The following is a 25,174-nucleotide window of genomic DNA, read 5'->3' on the forward strand; positions in this document are numbered from 1 at the left end:
TCTTTTTTGCCTTTTGAAATGTGTATGAGCAAACAATGTTAATTATCTAAGGGAGATAACCTGACCTTTTTTTTTACAAACAGTTATCTTTCTTTGTGCCAACTGTCGACCTGACTCGAGGTGTTCAATATTGGGCTATTCCAGAAATAAACCATCCCCCCCCTATGGAAGACATCAGTTGTGAAAAAAAAAATCCGTGGAAATATTTTTCACCATTGCCAAAATTTTCTGGAATTCCAGCATTTGAAATCATAATTGTACTTAAAAATACTGGATTTTTTTTCATGATGCTGTAAATATGTCTGGAAATTTGAGTGTAAAGGTCAGAAGCAATACCTATGGAAGACATCAGTTTTGAATTTTTTGTCTGGAAATTATCTGTTTCTGTCTAAATATACAAAAAAATCCTGGAATTTATTTAGTAATACATGTACATGTATATGCAGTCATAACCAAGAGAAGCTTCTCTAAAACTTTAGCGTGAACATATTCCTGACTAAAAACTACTTTTTTGTAGGTTTACCAGAGTATACATGACGTACACCATTATTTCAAGCACGTACCCCACCCTTTTCATTTCATATGTTTACTTAAATCAAAAATGAATATCTGTCTCAAAAGCATATAATTTTTTTTATAATTAATATAATAATCCTGTAGTATATTAAACAATTAAAAGTTACATTGGAATTTCCTATAAACGCATGAGAATTTCTTTTAAGGATTGTAATGTAGTGTTTCTTTTTTACATATTATCAGAAACCCATAATTGTATTATATGTCTCTGATATTATTAATGTGAAAATGTCAAAATAATGGGATTTAATAAAAGCACAAACAGCAAATTAATAGCTGGTAAGAATGCATGGGAAAATTAATTAAGAGATAATTGATTTGACCACACTATTGGAAACATTTACAAACATCACAAGATTATGACATCTAATTAGTTTCAGACACTTGTGATATAAACAGGCAAGTTGAAAACTTGACCTTCATCTAAATGTCCAGATTTTATCATGATAAATGTAATGAAGCTTGAAATAGTGACCATGGTGACCAGCTCATCCCTACCACTTAATAAAATTGAATTTCCTGTTTGAAAATGCAAGTTATTTAACAACACTACCTGCTAAAGTTCACTTATGAATGCATTTAGCATCCATAAAATTTCTAGACCTTTAAATCTTCCAAGACAAACACATGAAAATACGGGTGTTTAAGATATGACATGCTATAAAAAAACACAGAAAAATTCCAATATCTTCATAAAAACTCAAACCACCCCATTTGGAACTTTAAATCCTATATTAAAGGCAAAGTTATTCATAACCTAGAAACACAAACCAGAAAAAAAGACTTTTATTAACTGAAATTGGTAAAACAAATTATATCAAATCATAGTCAAATTACAAGACAGACAAGATAAAAAAAGAAAAAGAACCAAGTTGAAAATCGATGCAATGTATCAATCATTATATATTATCATCCTCAAGCAGAAAAACTTCAAAAGGTATGCAGGAAATACTGGCATCTTATTAAAACAGATTCTTCCATAGGTGCTATATCCTATTAAAACCTATTCATACGTTTCAAAAGAAATAGAACATTGGTGAATTAGTGAAATGAGCTATAAAATAGTTTGTATGAACATCTCAGCTCCTACAAAATTTCTCACTGTGCAGAACTAATTAATGGCCATTGTCATGAAAACCACACATGTAAACAGATATTCTTATATGACAAAATTCTTACCATTAAACACTTAATTCAACATTTATTGAAATACTAAGGTTGAAATAGTAAGAAAATCAGAAATTCAAAATTCAAATTAACAAATTTTATTAAGATTATGAGAAAAAAATTAAAACAGTAATAAAATAAAAATGAAAAACAGAAGAAGTGGTCTCTCCCAAAAGTCTCCCTTTTAATAATTAACACATTTCCTGAAAAAAAAACATTGCTACACAGTACAGTATCAAAGAAAGGCCATAGAAATGATTTGCACTAAAAATTATAGGTGGATCAATTTCTATAAAATTATCCCTAAATACAGAAAATAATCATGCAAGTGCCTGTGACACATTTACTTGTTTTACTGAATGGAAATAGAATCACTGTTCTACGCATCGTGCTGTAAATTGGTCAGAAGAAGATATAAAGGTTCATTATTTCATTCGCTGCAGAAACTATAGATTTTAAATCTTTAGATCAAAAGTTGCAAATAATACATGTACTAGTTTTCTGTTAACTTATAGGATCACCAGCTGATTACAATTGATTTAGATGAAATATTGCTCATACTCCGATTTTTGTACTATTGAATATCAATCATGTCAACTATTAAATAATGTGATCTGTTGAATTAAAATGTTGCTTTTTAGCTTAGTGGTAGCTCTTTAAGCTGGGGTCACACATTCACGATTTTTCTGCCGTCCTTGACAGGACCATTCCCGATTAAAAGTTATTTAAAGTCTGATCAATGGGCTGAGTTTCCCCGAATGTTACGGGACGCACCTAACTGTCGGGGTGCTTTGCCGAACTATCCGGACCCTTCCCGACCAGTAGGAATCTGTTACGAACTAAAACTACTACGTTCAGACAATAATAGGACATTCCAGATAATTAATGATACTAATCCGACTTTTTCACTTTTCGTGTGGTATCCCTGTCTGATTTCAAACGGGAGCAATAATCGGCAATGTGTGAACCCCACATTAAGGTGGTGACCTCCCCTTAAATTCCAATCTGCGATATGACCCTGTTTATCTCTTGAATATAAATTATTATATCTTTACGAATAAAAATAAAATCAAAGTTTGCTCCCTTTTCTTTCTCTTGATTTAAGAAGTTTTTGTCTAATTTTTTTAAGTTTTGTAAAATTTCATGAAAGTTTGACAAAGTTATTCAAAATCTTTCACTTTGATATCTAAAGATTGACTGCTAAATAATTATTGATAAGTAAACTATGGAAGAATAAGAATGGACAAAAAAAATCTAATTTTACTCTACATGTCAGGTATTTATATATAGAGTAAGAAGAATCTTCTTATAAGGTTCCCTGATATTGCTTAAAGTTTTGAGGGAGTAATTGCTATTTTGTTAACTTCAACCCTAGGCTGTATCTAAATGTTTATTGAACAAAAATAAGGGCTTTTAAGTGCCCAAGTGTTCTAAGTATTCTTACACTATATCATTGGCTCATTGCATAGGTGGATCCAGATAAAGGGACCCCCTTTTGTGAGAAAAATTTAGTTGATTATAAAAGAAATCACTGAAGCATGACTGGAGCAGCCCAATCCCTTAGGTCAGTTAAGTCAGTCAGTGCCCCCCCCCCCCCCCCCTTTACCATAAGTTCTGGATCCGCCACCGCATTGGCCTGTCAACTATGACATGTGTGTGAGGCTTTAATACTACACAAGGCAGTGCCCTAAACTTCAATCATAATTGACTAGGATTTAGACTTAGCTTTCCAACATAAGGTCATGGTTTCTTTCAATTTTAGCATCACATATAGGACATATAGTGACAGCTGTGGGTGAAACAAACAATTTTTTTTTTCTCAGGGTCAAAAACAAATTATTTCTTTCGAAAACTGGAAACACTTTATTTTCCAAAAAAAACCTGAAAACCAAATGGTTGCTGCCTTAAGAATGTCAGTTATCTTTTTGTGAAATAATTTTTTTTTCAACTTTTTAAATTTTCAGAACTCTCTTCTTTTTAAAAAACAAACATCCGTCATTTCTTTTTCGTATCCATTTTCCTTATCTTTAGTTATATGCTTTTAATGTGAAAATAAACCATGCCTTGTATAAAGACTATAAATTTTAAAAAAAAGGGGGGGGGGGGGAGGATCTTCTGAATGTAAAATCAAAAGTCAGTAGACAGTTTTCCACTGATTCTGATAGCAATCTATTTATATTTATTTGTATCACTATTTTGCAATGCATACATAGTCCGCAGCTGGTCATTTCTGGTCAGTTTTCTACAATATTGGGGTAATTAGACAATTTCCTGCTGTGAAGACAAACAAGTGTGTTTGAATAAATGATGTATCAATTATCTGTTAATTGGTAGATGTTATGGCTATTTAGCTGAAGTGACCTAAAATCTGGCATTAGTTAATAATATTATAGGACAAACCCTAAATTTCAGAAAATTTAAGATATCAAATTAAATTGCACAATTTATTGGTGTTAATTATTAATCCTTATATATGAAAAAGGTGAAAAATACAGATTTTAATATATATAACTTGGTTGAAATAATCAGCTTCTTGATTACATCACAAGTGTCTGAAGCTACATTTAATCATATATCAAGATATATATTTTTGATGTTTTAACAAAAGGTCAGTCATTAAGGCATCAAAAATTTATCAAACCATGGAAATATTATATTCAACATATAATACTTCCATGATCAAACCAAATTTTCTCTGTTTTTATCTTTCCATGCGATATAATTTTCCACTAGTAGTCATAGATGCTATTAATCCAATTATTGTGACTTTTGCACCCAATAAACATTCAATAGTTTGTATATACATTGTATTTGAAACAATTCAAGCTAAATATTATATACATGTAAGTTGCACTTCTTATATAATTTTTAGCTTGAATTGTTTCAAATACAAATGTTGCACTTCTGTAAATTATTAAAAACAATGCAATTTCGCATGGGTACATGTATTACGGGTACATTTACAGCTCAAACTGTGCGCTCTTTTACTATGAAGTTTCCTAGATATTTAATTATATACTAAAATGGAAAGTTGTTGAGATGTACTACTATTTTATTCAAAGGTCAAAACAAAGGGCTGTGCAGCATATACTTTTAACATTTATGTACATGCAAGAACTAAGATTTTAAACTAATTTATACTTAATTCCGTAGTATCCCTACCCCACCCATCATATCTTAGAACCAGTACATACACAATACAAAATATCTATGAATAATATATCCCCCTCCCCACTCCCAAAAGAGACAGTCTATGAAAAAGCTGTATTTACAAAGTGCAACCTATAAAATGAATAAAACAATATTTCTAATGCTCCTGCTATCTAAATTTAAACTAAACTATCACTGTATCAAAGTTTTGTCTCCTCCCCCATTATTTTGAAGTCTTTTAAGAGATGTACATACAAAGAACTCTCGTGTTTTATGTCTGGAAATAATGATTTGCAAAGAAATCTGTTCTGGAAATTCTTAACGACTACCAGTAAACATGGTGTGGAAATTACTCTACCCTTTGGAAAATTCATGGAATTTCTTGTGCACCAATAGATAAGAAGTTTGGAAATTTTTTGTGGAGGTTGGAAATTTGTCTGGAATTTTAGAAAAAATCGAGGAAAAAAAATCTGGAATTCCAATGTCTTCCATAGGGGGGGGATGGATTATTTCTGGAATAGCCCATTAGATGAAAGCATGGGAAAGAAAAGACAGCAACAGAAGAACACAGAAACTGAAAAATCTGCTCCACACAAAATTGACAAAAGTAAATGTCTAATATTGAAAATACTAGAATAAACAGAAGTTCTGATATATTTTTGAAAGATAACAATCGATGATTCCGCTACTTTGTTATGTCGGCCCGCTATCAGAAATGGGGTTATTTCGCCCCAAATCCCTTTCGCCCTTATTTAAAAAGTTTATTGCTTTTTGGATTTGATTGATTGATTCGAGTTTAAAACCACTATTAAATTTGATCACTGATATGCTTTTTCTTGACTGTCAGTTTGTTCTGGTAGGGAAGCCTGTGTGCCAAGAGGGAACCACTGACCTTTGGCAGGTAAACGGACAATCTTTGTCAATTATATTGGTGTCAAGCACACCAGTCATATGTGGTATTTGATGTCACAACCATATTGATGACATTCTAGTGATACAGCTTAAGTTTCATAACATAAACAAAAGTGTATTGTGGCTGTTTTTTCACCTAAAATGTATCCCGTGTACAGACATACCTGTGCAGTTGGAAAAGTGTTTGGCCTAGCTTTTTCTAGATACACAAAAGTTGGTAAAAGTATTTTGTGTTCCAAAGAGATATTTTTTTTAGTTTGATATTAAAGCATTTTTTTTTCTTTTTCTGCAGAATGTTTATATTAAGCTTAAGTTGAGTTAAATCTTCAAGATGCCCGTCTCAGATAACAGCTGTATACACCTTATCGCTATTCCCGGCTGACCCGTCCGCTTGAACTTTTGACGTCAACAACAATCACTTTTCCATTGTGGCGTCAGACATTTTGTTTTATGACGTCAAAATTTTACGGGAACCTGTGTGATTTCCAGCAATGGCGGACAAATAGCGATAAGGTGTATTGTATTGATATTTACACAACAATCACTCAATCAGTGATTTAAAATGTTATATCCAATGTATTTCTGTTTTATTTTTGTTTTTAATTTAACAGGTTGGGGACAACCCACCAAATGGGGAACTGTTCCCCAAATGAGTAACACTCCCTCATTTGAGTAATCATTTGGTAGTGCTAAAAAACAAAATTTTCTTTACTGATTCTTTTTTCTTTAAATGGCACATATTCAGAAAAAATGCAGCAACTTTTCCGAAAGATGATTATCCTTATCTTGATTTACTGAGAAGATACAAGCCTATGAAAAATCAGAAAATTTAACTATTTTCAAGGCTTCTAACTTTTTAAAAACCCATAATAGAAATATAATTCTTTTGGGAGAAGTTGTTCCATTTTCTATAAATTTGTGCCATTTTACCGTAAAAGACCCATTTTTAGAAAATTTATTTTTCAGCACTATGAAATGATAACTCAAATGAGGGATTGTTACTCATTTGGGAAATAGTTCCCCATTTGGTGGGTTGTCCCCAACCTGTTTAATTATTAACAATATTGTTAAACCAGGCATCCGCCAGAAAGTAATCATCAACCAGTTGATGTTTTTTTGTACATAAAGAAGAAGAAGAATTGTGTAATATGCCATTTAACAGCTGTATGTTCTGGTGACCAGTGAATCGGGAGGCATATGACTTAGAATTCAATCAGCCTTGTATGCTTTCAGGTAAAAAGACCTACTCTTTACCAACAGCTAAAGTAGATGATCATGACCAAGATTTAAAGGTAATTATATCATGTATATGTTTGGTTGTTTAATCTTGAAGTCAGTAAAACTAGTTTAGACCCTGAGCTATTGCAAGTTTGTCCAAGGTTACTTTCCTTTTTTGCCACCTCTTTTGTCAAAACTACATTGTTCATCACTCCTAATTTTTTTCTGCAAACTGGCATGAATATATTTTTGTTAAGAACTTATAAATTGTTTTTTTCTTCTTACTTACAATTTTTTTTCTCTCACTTTGTAGCAATGTAAGCTCATTTCTTATAATTCTATGCATCTGTTTATATCTAACATTGTAACAAATGAAAACAAATGAGTTTCCTGACTACATGTTAAAATTTCCTTTTGTTGACAATCATGTCACTTTTACCTTTTTTGGCAGGTACATGTACATGTAAATATTGGGGAACACCTTAATAACAGACAACACTAGTACTGTTTGGTTATTTATAGGCATTTAAACTCCAACTCAAATTTATAAATTGCCTGTTTAATTACATTTCAATTTTCATGCCCCACCTACGATAGTAGAGGGGCATTATGTTTTCTGGTCTGTGCGTCTGTTCGTCCGTTTGTCCCGCTTCAGGTTAAAGTTTTTGGTCAAGGTAGTTTTTGATGAAGTTGAAGTTCAATCAACTTGAAACTTGGTACACATGTTCCCTATGATATTTCTTATTTTAATGCCAAATTATAGTTTTTATCCCAATATTACGTACTGTCCACTGAACATAGAAAATGATAGTGTGGATGGGGCATCCATGTACTATGGACACATTCTTGTGTATTTAAAAATTGCAAAATGAGTGCTTAACCCTTCACTGACTTTGAATATCCATTTAACCTTTCTCTTGCATGCTTACCTATAGTGCATATTTTAAGAATTGGTAATGAGTTTAACATGTTTAACATTTGAACTTTATTTCCGTGAGATCGTATGCTGAAGTTCAAATTCATTTAAATTTACAATTATACATGCATATGGCGATTTTTGGAGATGAGGGAATGATTGCCTTTGTTCTATAATTTTTTGCAGATAAGAATACCACAAGATTTGGAAAAGGAGATTGTTGATGTGATTCAGGATGATTATAAAGAGCTGAAAATTACAAAAGACCTGTCCAACAGACTGACAACAAAAAAGCTCACTGTATGTTAACTTTTATTATCATGGTCTGGTCACAACTGTTAGTTAAGTTTAAGAATAAGAAACTTTCCATCACATCATACATTTTGCTTTGAATGTATTTGGAACAGAGAAAAGGAGCCTGAGTGCAATTGTTTCCAACCTTTTCTATTGAAACAAATTTGCAACCATACTGTACGTGAAAAGAGGGCTTCATTTTCTTAATTTAGTGGAAACTCCCACATTGAATTAATTTTAGAAAAAGTCTGGAAAAGGCCATGATATTTAGTATACATGTACTTCAAAATTATAGAAATGTTACAAATCTTTGAAAGAGGGCTCAAAAATTGTGTAATCAACTCCTCCAACAGTTATCAACCAAGATCCCTGAAAATTCTCAGGAATATTGCATTATATTGAAGTTGTGAACCTACTATTATGGAACAATTTCAAAAAATATATTACATCTCATATTTTAAATATTTCAAAGCTCATAATATTTTAGCGCTCCCCATTGCTTTAGAAACATTCTGCACACCTAGTGATTCCAGCCTAAGATCTGTTATTTTTCAGGACATGTACACCAGTTTAGCTGAAGCAGGATTTAGTCATTCACAGATAGAACAAACAATGACCAATACAGTATTACATGGAGGAGATCTTATTGATGCATTAGATTGGCTTTGTTTGAATTTAGCTAATAGTAATTCTTTCTTATATGTTAACAACTATGTGCACACAAATGATCACAAGTAGCTTAATTTATTTACATAGAATACCACATATAATTCATTGACATTACATACTAGAGACAAATTAGCAACTATGAAAATTTCATTGAAATGTACTATGAAATTGATTTTATCTTAGACATTTAAAGTGATTTAATTTATATTATTTATTTTATAAAATGGAGTTCATCTTAAACACACCCGTTAAAACTATTGATTGATTGATTCAGCAGAAAATAGTAAAGTCATATTCAGGACAAAACATGATGTCATACGAAATACCCTGCTATGTGCTAGACTTGTGTGCTGTGTGTCAATTTTAACATGCTAAACTTAAAAATATTAGTTTATCGTTACCAGGAATACATTTTACTAGATTTACAGATTAAACCAAATCTGAGCATTTTGCTATTATTCTTTAAATGCTGAATGCTTTGCATAATAACAACAAACAGCAATTTTAAACTCTTTGGTTTGAAAAAACTAGGTAAAAAGCCAACAAACAATCTATTGTACTTGAGGTAGTAATTGCTTAATAAGTTTAGACAATTTTAGTACTTAAATTTGCATAAATATTTATTCTTTCAATGAATGCATTATAAAGTACATTCAAATATTCTCTGAATGTTTTTGCTGACAGAAAATTTACATGAACTTTGTTTGAAAAAAAATATGTCACTTGATTTTTTTGTGAACGTGAAAGACAGGTTCATATGTTTGTAGATCAACTGCCTCAAGGATTTTCTGACACACTAGAAAAGGAAGAAGTGAAGAACACTCACAGACCAAAATTTGATGACCAGCTTACAGAACAGAAAAAAATGCTGCCATCAACAACTGCAAAAAAGATTACAGCTGAAAAATCAAATACAGATGAAAAACCTCACGGAGTATAGCAGGCTTATAGATCAATTATGGGGATGAAAACTTTGAATCAAGACACCTAAAAATTGCACAAGTTTATGATTAGTTGAGCTATTTTTAAATAAAAATTCTCTGAGTTTTATCTATATGTCAACAAAAATTAATTTGCTTTCAGATTATAGTTTGTTTCATTTAAAGAGGATAAATTATTTTGAAAAAAAAATGTTTTTTAAATTATTTCATGGTACAATGAATTAAACTATTTAACACATTATAGGATTGTAAACAGGGGGACAGTACTGAGTGTGTGTACATCATGTTAAATACTTTTATTTAACTTTATTTGTATAGAAAAATAATAGTGTACTAAATTGTTAGCATGATCTTCTCAGAAATCCTCCAAATCGTCTACAATGAAGGACTGGATTCTACAGTATACTGAGAACAGCTCTGATGAAAGTCAATCTGAAGAAGAATATGACCCAGTAAGTGGGTATGGAGTATGAAATATCAATAGGTTTTTATGCCCCATTTATAGGCATAATGTTCTCGGTCTGTGCATCTGTTCATTCGTTTGTCTGTCTGTCTGTCCTGTCCCTCTTTAGGTTAAAGTTTTTGGTCAAGGTTGTTTTTAATGAATTTGAAGTCCAATAACTTGAAACTTAATACATTAGTACACATGTTCCCTGTGATATGATCTTTCTCATTTTAATGCCAAATTAGAGTTTTGATCCAAATTTCAAGGTCCTCTGAACTTAGAAAAAGTTTGAGCGAGTGGGACATCCAGTACTATGGACACATTCTTGTTTTACCTTCAATTACTTTGTGTTTTGGCATTCTGTCTCATTGAATTGTCTTTTATCTATACATACCGGTACTTGTTCTCTTTTCACAACATAATATTAGGAGTAAGAAATGTATATTATTTTTAGATAGTCCTAGCCTATTGAACTTTTTATCCCTTTGACCAGAACTTAAGCTCATCATTTGTTTAAAGTCAGATATGAATGCTGGGTAGGTAAAGGGTATGCCTTTTAAAATGTTGGCAATTTCAAAAACATCCCTTGTGTGTTACCTAATAATTTCAGCTTTTGACAAATTTGAATAAATGAAACTGATGTAAGAGTTGAATGTAAACTATTTGATTTTCTGAAAAGTTGTTTTGCCCTTGAAAAATAAAGATTTATCAACATTATTGAGTCATAAAAATATATATATTTCAGAATGAAAAATATCTTGAGCTAACAGCGAAGCTTTTGGATGCCAGAGAAGAAGCAGTTCAAGCTAAACTAGAGGGAGCCAAATCTAGACAGAAAGAAATATCAAATAATATAAGAAAACTAGTTCAAGGTACATTTTTCAGTTTTCATAATGGTAAATATATTTGTAATACACAGAAACTTTGCTATGTAAATGAACTGGAAGCAGAATAATCAATTGAGGAAATTTTGTAGATAAATCAATTTTTGTTCTGTCCATAATAATGTAAGCATCCCCAGTATTTTTATTTGAAGTAGAAAGCTACAATTATTACATGTGTAACTGTTACTAGTAGTTCAAAATTCTATGACTATAATTTTGCACTTTCTTAAAGGATAAAAATGAAAACAAACTGGAGGGGCCCTGAAGGTCTTACAATACATAAAATGAAAAAAAAGACAGGCAATGAGTTAAACTAGTGGTCAACTTAATCAATTGAAAATCATGTGTTCTTTAAATAAAAATTATCTTCTGATATGTTGTAGAAATGAATTCTATAGAGGAAGACAGCAGGTTTAACCCAGCTGTAAAAATAAAAGACCTAGAAAAGGAAAAGATTAATGAATCGGGGGATCAAGGACAGGCATCAACAGTTATACAGTCACATGACACACCATGTGATCAGGGACTGGCAGCATCACTTAGTCAGTCACATGACAAACCATCTTTACCATGTCAGCAGGATGAATCACCAGATGAACAAGAGGAGTCAGAAGACTTTGGTGATGCATTTACTATGTTTGAAAATCAAGCTGCAGAAGAAAAACCAAAAGGTAAGAAATACAGTTGTGTTTTATACCCCATGGAACAAGTACACATGGTTATTACAAAATAAACTGTTTAATATATATGGCAGATTCCATATAAGAAAGTGAAACAACTCCCATAAGCATGTTAGGCAAAAATCATAAGGAATGAACTTCTGTTTTTGAATACATGCTTTACTAATAAAGATAAAGACAATTTGATCCAAAAAAAAATTATGAGCATCATCCTTTTCAAAAAAACGAAGCCTTAAATGATATGTTTCTGACACAAGATTTGACAGACTTTATTTTTTCTGACATAAGATTTGACAGACTTTATTGTTTCTGACATAAGATTTGACAGACTTTATTATTTCTGACATAAGATTTGACAGACTTTATTTTTTCATACATAAGATTTGACAGACTTTATTTTTTCATACATAAGATTTGACAGACTTTATTTTTTCATACATAAGATTTGACAGACTTTATTTTTTCATACATAAGATTTGACAGACAAATTAAGTTTCTGACATAAGATTTTGACAGACTTGATTCTGACATAAGATTTTTCATACATAAGATATTTTGACAGACAATATATATTTGTTGTTTTTTACTGACATTGGAAATCAAATCCTAGTTGAAAGTCATTTTTAAAACTCCTGGAATATACTGCAGCCTAACATCTAACAAGATTTCACCTCAGGTCAAATAATTTTAACTGTTAGCACATTCAAATGTTTCAGACATAAGAAAACAAGTTTGACAGATCTTATGTAGGAAACATATAAGTTTAAACTATTGCTTGAATAAAGTTAAATAAAAGAATCAACATGTGTTTTTTCTTATGCACAGCATGATTTAGAGTTTTAACTGGCATAAATTGGAACCAACAATGATTTTGAAAGATTTTAAGGCGATGTTCCTGACATAAGATTTATTGACAGACACTGAGCTATAAAGCAAGATATTTGAAAGTGAAAAAAATATATATCACAGATGTTTTTGACTAAAAAAAGTAACAGATTTGGAAACAGGGATGTTTGAATAACCTGACTACACTATTAAATACCAGTATACAAGTGTCAACATAAAGCATTGTGACACATAAACATTGTGTAAAAAAATGGGAGTTAATTCTGTCAAATTTTTTGCATTTTTTCAACTTGTTTTAATCATTTCTACTTTAAACAGAAACAATCATATCCAAAAATTATTTTTATAATTTCATCTAACATCATTATTCATCAAAACATTCACAGATTATGTTTCAAATAACAGTAATTATTATTTTTTTCTATTTATTCATTTTGACAGACATTTCCATTTCTTACATGGAATCTGCCATATATGCTAAATAGGGGAGTTTGATCCAGATTTCATGGTTTTCTGAACATGGAAATGTCATATTGTTCTATTGACAAATATTCTTGTTTTTTTTTAGAAATTGCCATTGTTTTATTTTAAGCTGTTTAAATGAGAAAATACAGAGCAATTCTTAGGAGTTTATAATGTGAGGACTGGTTTTCCCAAATGTATACTAAATTTGAAATTTAATCACGCATTTATATGAATCAGGCCATATAGTTCATTTAATCATTTAAAATAAAAATGATAAGATTTGAACAAAATGAGATTTGAACCCCTTCACATTTTCTCATTAACTAAGACAAGTATTCATATATGAATGTACAGTTTGTTTATTTATATATATTTACAGAACCTAAGATTGATTTGAGCCAACTAGATATCAGACAATTTGAGTACACTCGGCAACAGTGGACTGGTAAATCTCCAAAACAGTTTCTCATAGATTGGTGTCGAAAACATAAAGTTGATTCTCCAAAGTATCATAAAATGAACCCTGTCAGAAATCTGTGGAAATGCAGGTATGATATAGTGAAGTAAAACAATGGCATTGCAATGGGGGGGATGGAACATTCAGTAAAAGACCAAGGATTATCATTAATGATTTATTAGTGAGGCCATTCCTTAACATATTCTTTGTTTGATGTACAGTTGGGAAGGTAGGTAGATTTTTTTTTTTAAATTGTCGAACATCATAAGTTACAAGTTTGTGAATAAGATATTGCAATATGAAGGCTGTATAATATTTTTGCTGGGTTTTTTTTCAGAGTGACAATAGGAAGAAAGAAAGAAGAAACTATTGAAGCTTGTCCTGAAATTCTATGTGAAAATGTGAAAGAAGCAGAGCATTTGGGATGTACTCTGGCATTATATCAATTATGTAAGGGACAGGTAAGAAAAGTCTGTTAATTAGTATGATTTGTGCTATTATATTCATCACTCTTACATTACTGGTATGATAAAAGATTACTACTACGAACAACTGATATACGATTAAATTATTTTATTTAATACCTTATTATCTGTAATTATCATCTATAGTATTTTTTGTGGACTTAGATATTTTTTGTAGGGAATGTAATGCTTTGCTGCTGTCTCAAGTCTAAACTTAACATCTTCTTTTTTCATACTTAGTGGCTAACATATGATATCAAATTAAACCAGAGACACTGTTATATGTAAGGCTTTAAATCTTGTCTAGTTGAGACCTACTGTATATAAATATAGTAGTGCCTTCAAAAAGTCTGTCTGTCTTATTCTAATATCTGAACAAATCTTGGATATGTAACGAATTGTCTTTTATTATGATTGTTTAGGCTATACATCAGTTATTGCCTCCACCGTACAGAGATGTTTGGTTAGAATGGCAGGATTCAGAGAAAGCCAAGGCTAAGGAAGCTCAGACAACAGAAAATAAGGTAAAGTTGTTTTGTAAACACATTGTAAAATTTTACATTTTTATGCCCCACCTACCATAGTAGAGGGGCATTATGTTTTCTGGTTTGTGCGTCTGTCCATCCGTCCTTCCGTCCGTTCGGGTTAAAGTTTTTGGTCAAGGTAGTTTTTGATGAAGTTGAAGTCCAATCAACTTCAAACTTAGTACACATGTTCCCTATGATATGATCTTTCTAATTTAATTGCCAAATTAGAGTTTTGACCCCAATTTCACGGTCTACTGAACATAGAATATGATAATGCGAGTGGGGCGTCCGTGTACTATGGACACATTCTTGTTTAATTGATTATCAGCATTATCAGATCTCTCAGAAATTTTTTGGGAAAAATTTGGTTGATTATTTAGGGAATCATTGAAGCATGACTGGAGCGGACCCCCCTTTAGATCAGTCAAAAGTACTGGATCCGCCACTGCCTTATAATGTTATTTTATTGTTACAGCTTACATGTGCTTTAAATGTACTTGTATAAAAATACACTATTTGATAGCATGTGTGATTTATCTGCCAATTTACCAGAAGAACTTATTAATTGCAGCCAAGAGATCAGCTTATAACTAAGTTGATGAAGAAATTACAGTTGGGCAGTAAAAATAGTGAAAACAAGACTACAGAGGGAACCAAAGATGATGATGACACTGTTGACTCATGGGAAAATTTAGATGAAGAAGTAAGAATTAGAATTGAGAAATTATTTTATAAAGTGAAATTTATTTATGGATTGACTGATTTGTGCTTTGAAAAGGTAGATATTACTTGTTTATTAAGGAAAAAAATATGTCGAAACTTGTTTCATTTAAACTTTTTTGTACAAAACTACCTTGCTGAACCAATGTTTTAACTTGAAATCTCACAAGCTAACAATTTGCAGAAGACAGAAGTACCTCTTCCTTCAGCCACTACCTAGTTGTAATGTGATCAGATTAACCACATCAATAAAAACACTTTTATTCAATATAGTGAAGCAAAATATTATAAGATCAACTAAGGATTGTACATCTATAATAGGTTGTCATTTAAATGAAACTTGAGATCTACATTTATATATAAAATGTACCTGACCATACATCTATAATAGGTTGTCATTTAAATGAGACTTGAGATCCACATTTATATATAAAATGTACCTGACCATACATCTATAATAGGTTGTTATTTAAATGAGACTTGAGATCCACATTTATATATAAAATGTACCTGACCATACATCTATAATAGGTTGTCATTTAAATGAAACTTGAGATCCACATTTATATATAAAATGTACCTGACCATACATCTATAATAGGTTGTTATTTAAATGAAACTTGAGATCCACATTTATATATAAAATGTACCTGACCATACATCTATAATAGGTTGTCATTTAAATGAGACTTGAGATCCACATTTATGTATAAAATGTACCTGACCATACATCTATAATAGGTTGTCATTTAAATGAGACTTGAGATCCACATTTATATATAAAATGTACCTGACCATACATCTATAATAGGTCTTTATTTAAATGAGACTTGAGATCCACATTTATATATAAAATGTACCTGACCATACATCTATAATAGGTTGTTATTTAAATGAAACTTGAGATCCACATTTATATATAAAATGTACCTGACCATACATCTATAATAGGTTGTTATTTAAATGAGACTTGAGATCCACATTTATATATCAAATGTACCTGACCATACATCTATAATAGGTTGTCATTTAAATGAGACTTGAGATCCACATTTATATATAAAATGTACCTGACCATACATCTATAATAGGTTGTCATTTAAATGAGACTTGAGATCCACATTTATATATAAAATGTACCTGACCATACATCTATAATAGGTCTTTATTTAAATGAGACTTGAGATCCACATTTATATATAAAATGTACCTGACCATACATCTATAATAGGTTGTTATTTAAATGAAACTTGAGATCGACATTTATATATAAAATGTACCTGACCATACATCTATAATAGGTTGTCATTTAAATGAAAAACGAGATCCACATTTATATATAAAATGTACCTGACCATACATCTATAATAGGTTGTTATTTAAATGAAACTTGAGATCTACATTTATATATAAAATGTACCTGACCATACATCTATAATAGGTTGTTATTTAAATGAAACTTGAGATCCACATTTATATATAAAATGTACCTGACCATACATCTATAATAGGTTGTCATTTAAATGAGACTTGAGATCCACATTTATATATAAAATGTACCTGACCATACATCTATAATAGGTTGTTATTTAAATGAAACTTGAGATCCACATTTATATATAAAATGTACCTGACCATACATCTATAATAGGTTGTTATTTAAATGAAACTTGAGATCCACATTTATATATAAAATGTACCTGACCATACATCTATAATAGGTTGTCATTTAAATGAGACTTGAGATCCACATTTATATATAAAATGTACCTGACCATACATCTATAATAGGTTGTTATTTAAATGAGACTTGAGATCGACATTTATATATAAAATGTACCTGACCATACATCTATAATAGGTTGTCATTTAAATGAGACTTGAGATCCACATTTATATATAAAATGTACCTGACCATACATCTATAATAGGCTGTTATTTAAATGAGACTTGAGATCCACATTTATATATAAAATGTACCTGACCATACATCTATAATAGGTTGTCATTTAAATGAGACTTGAGATCCACATTTATATATAAAATGTACCTGACCATACATCTATAATAGGTTGTCATTTAAATGAGACTTGAGATCCACATTTATATATAAAATGTACCTGACCATACATCTATAATAGGTTGTCATTTAAATGAGACTTGAGATCCACATTTATATATAAAATGTACCTGACCATACATCTATAATAGGTTGTCATTTAAATGAAACTTGAGATCCACATTTATATATAAAATGTACCTGACCATACATCTATAATAGGTTGTCATTTAAATGAAACTTGAGATCCACATTTATATATAAAATGTACCTGACCATACATCTATAATAGGTTGTCATTTAAATGAAAAACGAGATCCACATTTATATATAAAATGTACCTGACCATACATCTATAATAGGTTGTTATTTAAATGAAAAACGAGATCCACATTTATATATAAAATGTACCTGACCATACATCTATAATAGGTTGTTATTTAAATGAGACTTGAGATCGACATTTATATATAAAATGTACCTGACCATACATCTATAATAGGTTGTCATTTAAATGAAACTTGAGATCCACATTTATATATAAAATGTACCTGACCATACATCTATAATAGGTTGTCATTTAAATGAAACTTGAGATCCACATTTATATATAAAATGTACCTGACCATACATCTATAATAGGTTGTCATTTAAATGAAACTTGAGATCCACATTTATATATAAGATGTACCTGACCATACATCTATAATAGGTTGTCATTTAAATGAAACTTGAGATCCACATGTATATATAAAATGTACCTGACCATACATCTATAATAGGTTGTCATTTAAATGAAAAACGAGATCCACATTTATATATAAAATGTACCTGACCATACATCTATAATAGGTTGTTATTTAAATGAAAAACGAGATCCACATTTATATATAAAATGTACCTGACCATACATCTATAATAGGTTGTTATTTAAATGAGACTTGAGATCCACATTTATATATAAAATGTACCTGACCATACATCTATAATAGGTTGTCATTTAAATGAAACTTGAGATCCACATTTATATATAAAATGTACCTGACCATACATCTATAATAGGTTGTCATTTAAATGAAACTTGAGATCGACATTAATATATAAAATGTACCTGACCATACATCTATAATAGGTCTTTATTTAAATGAGACTTGAGATCCACATTTATATATAAAATGTACCTGACCATACATCTATAATAGGTTGTTATTTAAATGAAACTTGAGATCGACATTAATATATAAAATGTACCTGACCATACATCTATAATAGGTTGTTATTTAAATGAGACTTGAGATCCACATTTATATATAAAATGTACCTGACCATACATCTATAATAGGTTGTTATTTAAATGAAACTTGAGATCCACATTTATATAAATTTACCTGACCATACATCTATAATAGGTTGTCATTTAAATGAAACTTGAGATCCACATTTATATATAAAATGTACCTGACCATACATCTATAATAGGTTGTTATTTAAATGAAACTTGAGATCCACATTTATATATAAAATGTACCTGACCATACATCTATAATAGGTTGTTATTTAAATGAGACTTGAGATCCACATTTATATATAAAATGTACCTGACCATACATCTATAATAGGTTGTCATTTAAATGAAACTTGAGATCGACATTTATATATAAAATGTACCTGACCATACATCTATTATAGGTTGTCATTTAAATGAGACTTGAGATCCACATTTATATATAAAATGTACCTGACCATACATCTATAATAGGTTGTTATTTAAATGAAACTTGAGATCCACATTTATATATAAAATGTACCTGACCATACATCTATAATAGGTTGTCATTTAAATGAAACTTGAGATCGACATTTATATATAAAATGTACCTGACCATACATCTATAATAGGTTGTCATTTAAATGAAACTTGAGATCCACATTTATATATATAATGTACCTGACCATACATCTATAATAGGTTGTTATTTAAATGAAACTTGAGATCGACATTTATATATAAAATGTACCTGACCATACATCTATAATAGGTTGTCATTTAAATGAAACTTGAGATCCACATTTATATATAAAATGTACCTGACCATACATCTATAATAGGTTGTCATTTAAATGAAACTTGAGATCCACATTTATATATAAAATGTACCTGACCATACATCTATAATAGGTTGTCATTTAAATGAGACTTGAGATCCACATTTATATATAAAATGTACCTGACCATACATCTATAATAAGTTGTTATTTAAATGAGACTTGAGATCCACATTTATATATAAAATGTACCTGACCATACATCTATAATAGGTTGTCATTTAAATGAAACTTGAGATCCACATTTATATATAAAATGTACCTGACCATACATCTATAATAGGTTGTTATTTAAATGAAACTTGAGATCCACATTTATATATAAAATGTACCTGACCATACATCTATAATAGGTTGTCATTTAAATGAGACTTGAGATCCACATTTATATATAAAATGTACCTGACCATACATCTATAATAGGTTGTCATTTAAATGAGACTTGAGATCCACATTTATATATAAAATGTACCTGACCATACATCTATAATAGGTTGTTATTTAAATGAGACTTGAGATCCACATTTATATATAAAATGTACCTGACCATACATCTATAATAGGTCTTTATTTAAATGAAACTTGAGATCCACATTTATATATAAAATGTACCTGACCATACATCTATAATAGGTCTTTATTTAAATGAGACTTGAGATCCACATTTATATATAAAATGTACCTGACCATACATCTATAATAGGTTGTTATTTAAATGAAACTTGAGATCGACATTTATATATAAAATGTACCTGACCATACATCTATAATAGGTTGTCATTTAAATGAAACTTGAGATCGACATTTATATATAAAATGTACCTGACCATACATCTATAATAGGTTGTCATTTAAATGAAACTTGAGATCCACATTTATATATAAAATGTACCTGACCATACATCTATAATAGGTTGTTATTTAAATGAAACTTGAGATCGACATTTATATATAAAATGTACCTGACCATACATCTATAATAGGTTGTCATTTAAATGAAACTTGAGATCGACATTTATATATAAAATGTACCTGACCATACATCTATAATAGGTTGTTATTTAAATGAAACTTGAGATCGACATTTATATATAAAATGTACCTGACCATACATCTATAATAGGTTGTCATTTAAATGAAACTTGAGATCCACATTTATATATAAAATGTACCTGACCATACATCTATAATAGGTTGTCATTTAAATGAAACTTGAGATCCACATTTATATATAAGATGTACCTGACCATACATCTATAATAGGTTGTCATTTAAATGAAACTTGAGATCCACATGTATATATAAAATGTACCTGACCATACATCTATAATAGGTTGTTATTTAAATGAGACTTGAGATCCACATTTATATATAAAATGTACCTGACCATACATCTATAATAGGTTGTTATTTAAATGAAACTTGAGATCGACATTTATATATAAAATGTACCTGACCATACATCTATAATAGGTTGTTATTTAAATGAAACTTGAGATCCACATTTATATATAAAATGTACCTGACCATACATCTATAATAGGTTGTCATTTAAATGAGACTTGAGATCGACATTTATATATAAAATGTACCTGACCAATGAATAATGAAGGAAAGTGATAAAATACATCAAATACGAACAAACAGATTGTGTGATGATCTTAGCAGTTCATTGTTTGAGATTTGAAAAAGGCTGTACAATGAATTATACTGAATATGTTTTTGATATTGCCTATTGGAATTTGTGTAAACAAATGTAATGTTTATACGTTTAAAAAAGAGAATAAGTGTCTTATAACTCTTCAACCTTCATAGTCTATAATTTACTTTTCTGTATGTTAACAGATAGAAACTGAAAAACTACATACAGCTTCCATGCCAGGGTCAAAGAAACATAGGTCAACTATGGACAGTACAGCCTTATTGGATTTGTGTAAAAAACGTCAACAGACAGATAGATATAGATCTCTCCATCAGACACGACAGAATTTACCTGTTTATCAGTACCGTGAATCAATTGTTGATCAGATCAGACACAGTGGTGTTACTGTTATAGCTGGCGAAACAGGAAGTGGAAAAAGTACACAGATTCCTCAATTCCTGTTAGAGGTTAGACTTATACTTTAGTTGTAGTTTGGAAAGTTTCTTATTACTCATTTAATTTGCCAGATGTGTTTACGTAATCGATGGCTAATTGCTGCAATGAGTGATTAGTTATCAAGATATGCCTTAACAATATGAAACATTTTATACTCTGAATTTCATTCTTTTGTTGGTAGTAAATTTTATCTATTTAAAATCCACATATATACACAATAAAAATGAAAAGATCAACTATTTGATGATATCTACTGTTGAAGACAAGAACAGTAAGTGTTATCAGTCAACTCAATCCTAGGGGCAAGTAAAATTAAAACAAAGAATACATAAGGAAGATAAGAAAAACCTATGTGGACTTTACAATGTTTATTTCATTGCAGAGATACATAACAGAGGGAAATGGAGCCCATTGTAATATAGTGTGTACTGAACCCAGGAGAATATCAGCAATTAGTCTGGCCCAAAGAGTGTCCGAGGAGATGGCAGAATCAGGACTTGGTCAGCGAGACTCTTTAGTAGGGTACCAGATCAGATTCGAATCAAAATGTGGTCCTAATACTAGGTTGAATTACTGTACGACTGGTGTCCTGCTGAGGAAACTACAGAGTGATACAATCTTAAGTAATGTCACTCATGTCATTGTTGATGAGGTAAATACAAGGAAACTTTGATAAGTGTTTGTTTTTTAAAATTGAAAAAAGGCATTTTTCATAAATTTGTTATTACGGGTATTAATGTTCTGTCTGCAGCTGTGAGTCTCTTGCCAGACTGTACAGAAAGCATGTTGTAAAAATAATAATGGAACAAAATGGAATTACTTGTCTTTTTATGAAAAACTTAAACCAAAAATACATCTGCATATCTTGAAGACGTTATTTTAAAATTAGATATAAAGAGACTTTTTTTTCTCTTTTTTAGGTACATGAGAGAAGTGTCCAGTCAGATTTCCTTCTGGTCATATTAAAAAGGTTAATGCTAAAAAGACCAGATTTGAAAGTTATTTTGATGAGTGCCACATTGGACAGTGAGAAATTCTCTGGATATTTCCAACATTGTCCAGTGATAAATATTCCAGGAAGGACTTTCCCTGTACAGGTATTTAATGCAGATACTGGTTTTTCAAGGAAATATTACGTTTAACATTATGACTGATGACAGTTTATGATAAATCATGTAAAGTAAGAGTTTTAAGATATTTCATAAGAAATTAAGTTCTACATCAAATTTATTTTCTAATAAATTGAATGTCACCTATGATACAGAGTTCAATATGTGAAAATAATTAATTGAACATTAATTCATATATAGAGAGTTGTGTGTCTATTTTAGGTGTATTATATGGAAGATGTAGTTAACAAGACAGGATATGCAGTTGAGGAAGACTCTCCTTACTCTCTCAGATCTGATCAACTTGTCAAGGTATAGATTGAAGTGTTATACTGGTTTGAATAACAATTATTGGCATTATAGTAAAAATATTAATTTATATATGTTAATTTTATCAGTACACAAAAATAGTTCAAAATCTTTTTGTTTTGACATTTACAAATTATGTGGAAATTAATTTTAGTGGAAAGAAAAAATAAAAGTTCTGAAAAACTAAGCAATTTGATCAAAATAAAGCCAAGAAAGTGGCGGAGTGGAAGTAGGCTCACCATAAGCATGAGTTCAAATGTGGTTTTTTTTCTTCAAAATTCCAGCCTATGTGAGTATGAAAAAAAAAAATGGTGTCTTGGTAAAGCGACTAATATTGTGAGCTAGCACATTAGAAAATCTTACTTTGAACAGTTCTATCAATTTATCCACATCAAAACAAGCACATTTAAAACTTAAATTAGGTATTGTTTTTTTTTAGCTGCAATATAATGCTCTTCAGTAAGATAGATGATATGCAAATTTGGAATTAATTTTACTTTACATAGTGGTATTTACATTATTTGTCATTTTATCTTGCATAGGAAGAACAAGTCAGTTTGTTAGTCACAGAAAAAGGTGGTGACCAGTCAAAAGTGGATGTATTCTGGACAAAAGATAGTATCTCAAAGTTAGATCTGGTAGGCACTTGTGATTATTTTAATGTCTTACTATCATACTCCCGCTTTAAAAATGTGGGGGTATACTGTTTTACCTCTGTCTGTCCATCTTTCCGTCAGTTTTATGAATATTTTCATCACATTTTTCTCAGTTACTACAATACAAGGATTTCTGAAATTTGATTTCAGGGTTTATATAAGTCTGCTATGCTGTGTGATGCATTTTCAGATTCAGTAGCCCGCAGTTTCACTTGTTATTTCCATGGTTGAAACTGCTATGTTTTAATTTTTACTTGATTAAAAAAGCAGCAAATATTTAGAACAGGTGTATTGGCTGAAATCATTAATACTATTAATTACAAATGTTTCAATTGATAAATTTGCACAAATCCCCTGACATATTTAGGGCTGTTCCAAAAATAAATGTAGGGGGGGGAGGAAGGGACTTTTTATTTGACCCCACCATGCATACATTTAAAATTGGATTTCTCATTTAAATTTTCAAGCAATCTTTCTTAAATAACCACCACCCATCAAATTTTAATAAAAGTGCCTTCCTTCCTCCCCATACAATTAATTCTGGAAAAGCCCTAACATGAGAAGACAAAAATAATGGATACCTGCATTTTATGCCCATTAGGAATATATTTTCCAAATTATCTTTTCTTGTTAAAGTTATTGTAATTGTGCACCAAATTTTATGTGAAAAATAATAAAAGTAATACATTAAATGAGTTCGATTGAAATGATGTACATGTATAACATTGATTTTATGCTGTTTTGACTTGCTCTTTGCTAATTAGTAAACTTTGTATGCAAAATATAACCAGTTCAATGTTAGCCATTGAATCTTGTATAAAACAAATTAATGACTTGATTGAATTCTATTTCATTCTAGACAACCTTGTCGCCTGAAAAGTACAGTCTAAAGACCAGAAATACAATCACTAGAATGAACCAAAATAGAATAAACTTTGATCTCATTGTTGTAAGTATCAACCATTTGTTAATTTTATTAGCTCACCTGGCTCATCACTTGGCGTCCATCGTCTGTCGTCGGTCATCCGTCGTTAACTTTTACAAAAATCTTCTCCTCTGAAACTGCTGGCCAAATTAAACCAAACTTGTCCACAATCATCATTAGGATATCTAGTTTTAAAAATGTGTCCGGTGACCAGGCCAACCAACCAAGATGGCCGACATGGCTAAAAATAGTACATATAGTAAAATGCAGTTTTTGGGATACGATTGCTTTCAAGCAATCTGTAGACTTTTACCGTTGACTCAGGGCTGCATTCCCTCACGTCAACCGTTTTATTCTAAACATTCAGCAACATCTCAGATTCTTATGATTGTCTTGCTTTAAAAGGTAAAAACAAGCAAAAGGATTGAACATAAACAACTTTCCTGTAATGTTCTTCTCATAATCTTCATGTTTGATATTTCCTTTGACTTATATGTGTGTTTTTAACAACACGGAAAATCAGAATTAAGCAGTATTTATATTTAGTGTTTTTATAAATTTAGAAACACGTCAGAGGGAAT

General features: G+C 30.5%; 1 protein-coding gene across 1 annotated transcript in view; it reads left to right on the plus strand.

The window, feature by feature from the left end:
- The first annotated feature begins 81 nt into the window (after nucleotides 1-81).
- The window catches only part of LOC139480930 (ATP-dependent RNA helicase dhx29-like), a 39,959-nt gene continuing 14,866 nt past the window's right edge, over nucleotides 82-25,174 (plus strand). Inside the window, exons 1-19 of the mRNA XM_071263899.1 lie at nucleotides 82-134; nucleotides 5,423-5,500; nucleotides 7,039-7,097; nucleotides 8,126-8,239; nucleotides 8,789-8,918; nucleotides 9,670-9,836; nucleotides 10,203-10,295; nucleotides 11,034-11,160; nucleotides 11,556-11,843; nucleotides 13,543-13,711; nucleotides 13,958-14,081; nucleotides 14,507-14,608; nucleotides 15,183-15,314; nucleotides 21,342-21,605; nucleotides 21,977-22,246; nucleotides 22,515-22,691; nucleotides 22,926-23,015; nucleotides 23,555-23,650; nucleotides 24,528-24,617. Of these exons, the coding sequence (XP_071120000.1) occupies nucleotides 5,431-5,500; nucleotides 7,039-7,097; nucleotides 8,126-8,239; nucleotides 8,789-8,918; nucleotides 9,670-9,836; nucleotides 10,203-10,295; nucleotides 11,034-11,160; nucleotides 11,556-11,843; nucleotides 13,543-13,711; nucleotides 13,958-14,081; nucleotides 14,507-14,608; nucleotides 15,183-15,314; nucleotides 21,342-21,605; nucleotides 21,977-22,246; nucleotides 22,515-22,691; nucleotides 22,926-23,015; nucleotides 23,555-23,650; nucleotides 24,528-24,617 (2,562 nt within the window). The 5' untranslated portion in view covers nucleotides 82-134; nucleotides 5,423-5,430. The remainder of the gene's footprint in view (nucleotides 135-5,422; nucleotides 5,501-7,038; nucleotides 7,098-8,125; nucleotides 8,240-8,788; nucleotides 8,919-9,669; nucleotides 9,837-10,202; nucleotides 10,296-11,033; nucleotides 11,161-11,555; nucleotides 11,844-13,542; nucleotides 13,712-13,957; nucleotides 14,082-14,506; nucleotides 14,609-15,182; nucleotides 15,315-21,341; nucleotides 21,606-21,976; nucleotides 22,247-22,514; nucleotides 22,692-22,925; nucleotides 23,016-23,554; nucleotides 23,651-24,527; nucleotides 24,618-25,174) is intronic.

Source organism: Mytilus edulis, chromosome 7 (assembly GCF_963676685.1).
Source record: "Mytilus edulis chromosome 7, xbMytEdul2.2, whole genome shotgun sequence".
Taxonomy (NCBI): Eukaryota; Metazoa; Mollusca; class Bivalvia; order Mytilida; family Mytilidae; genus Mytilus; species Mytilus edulis.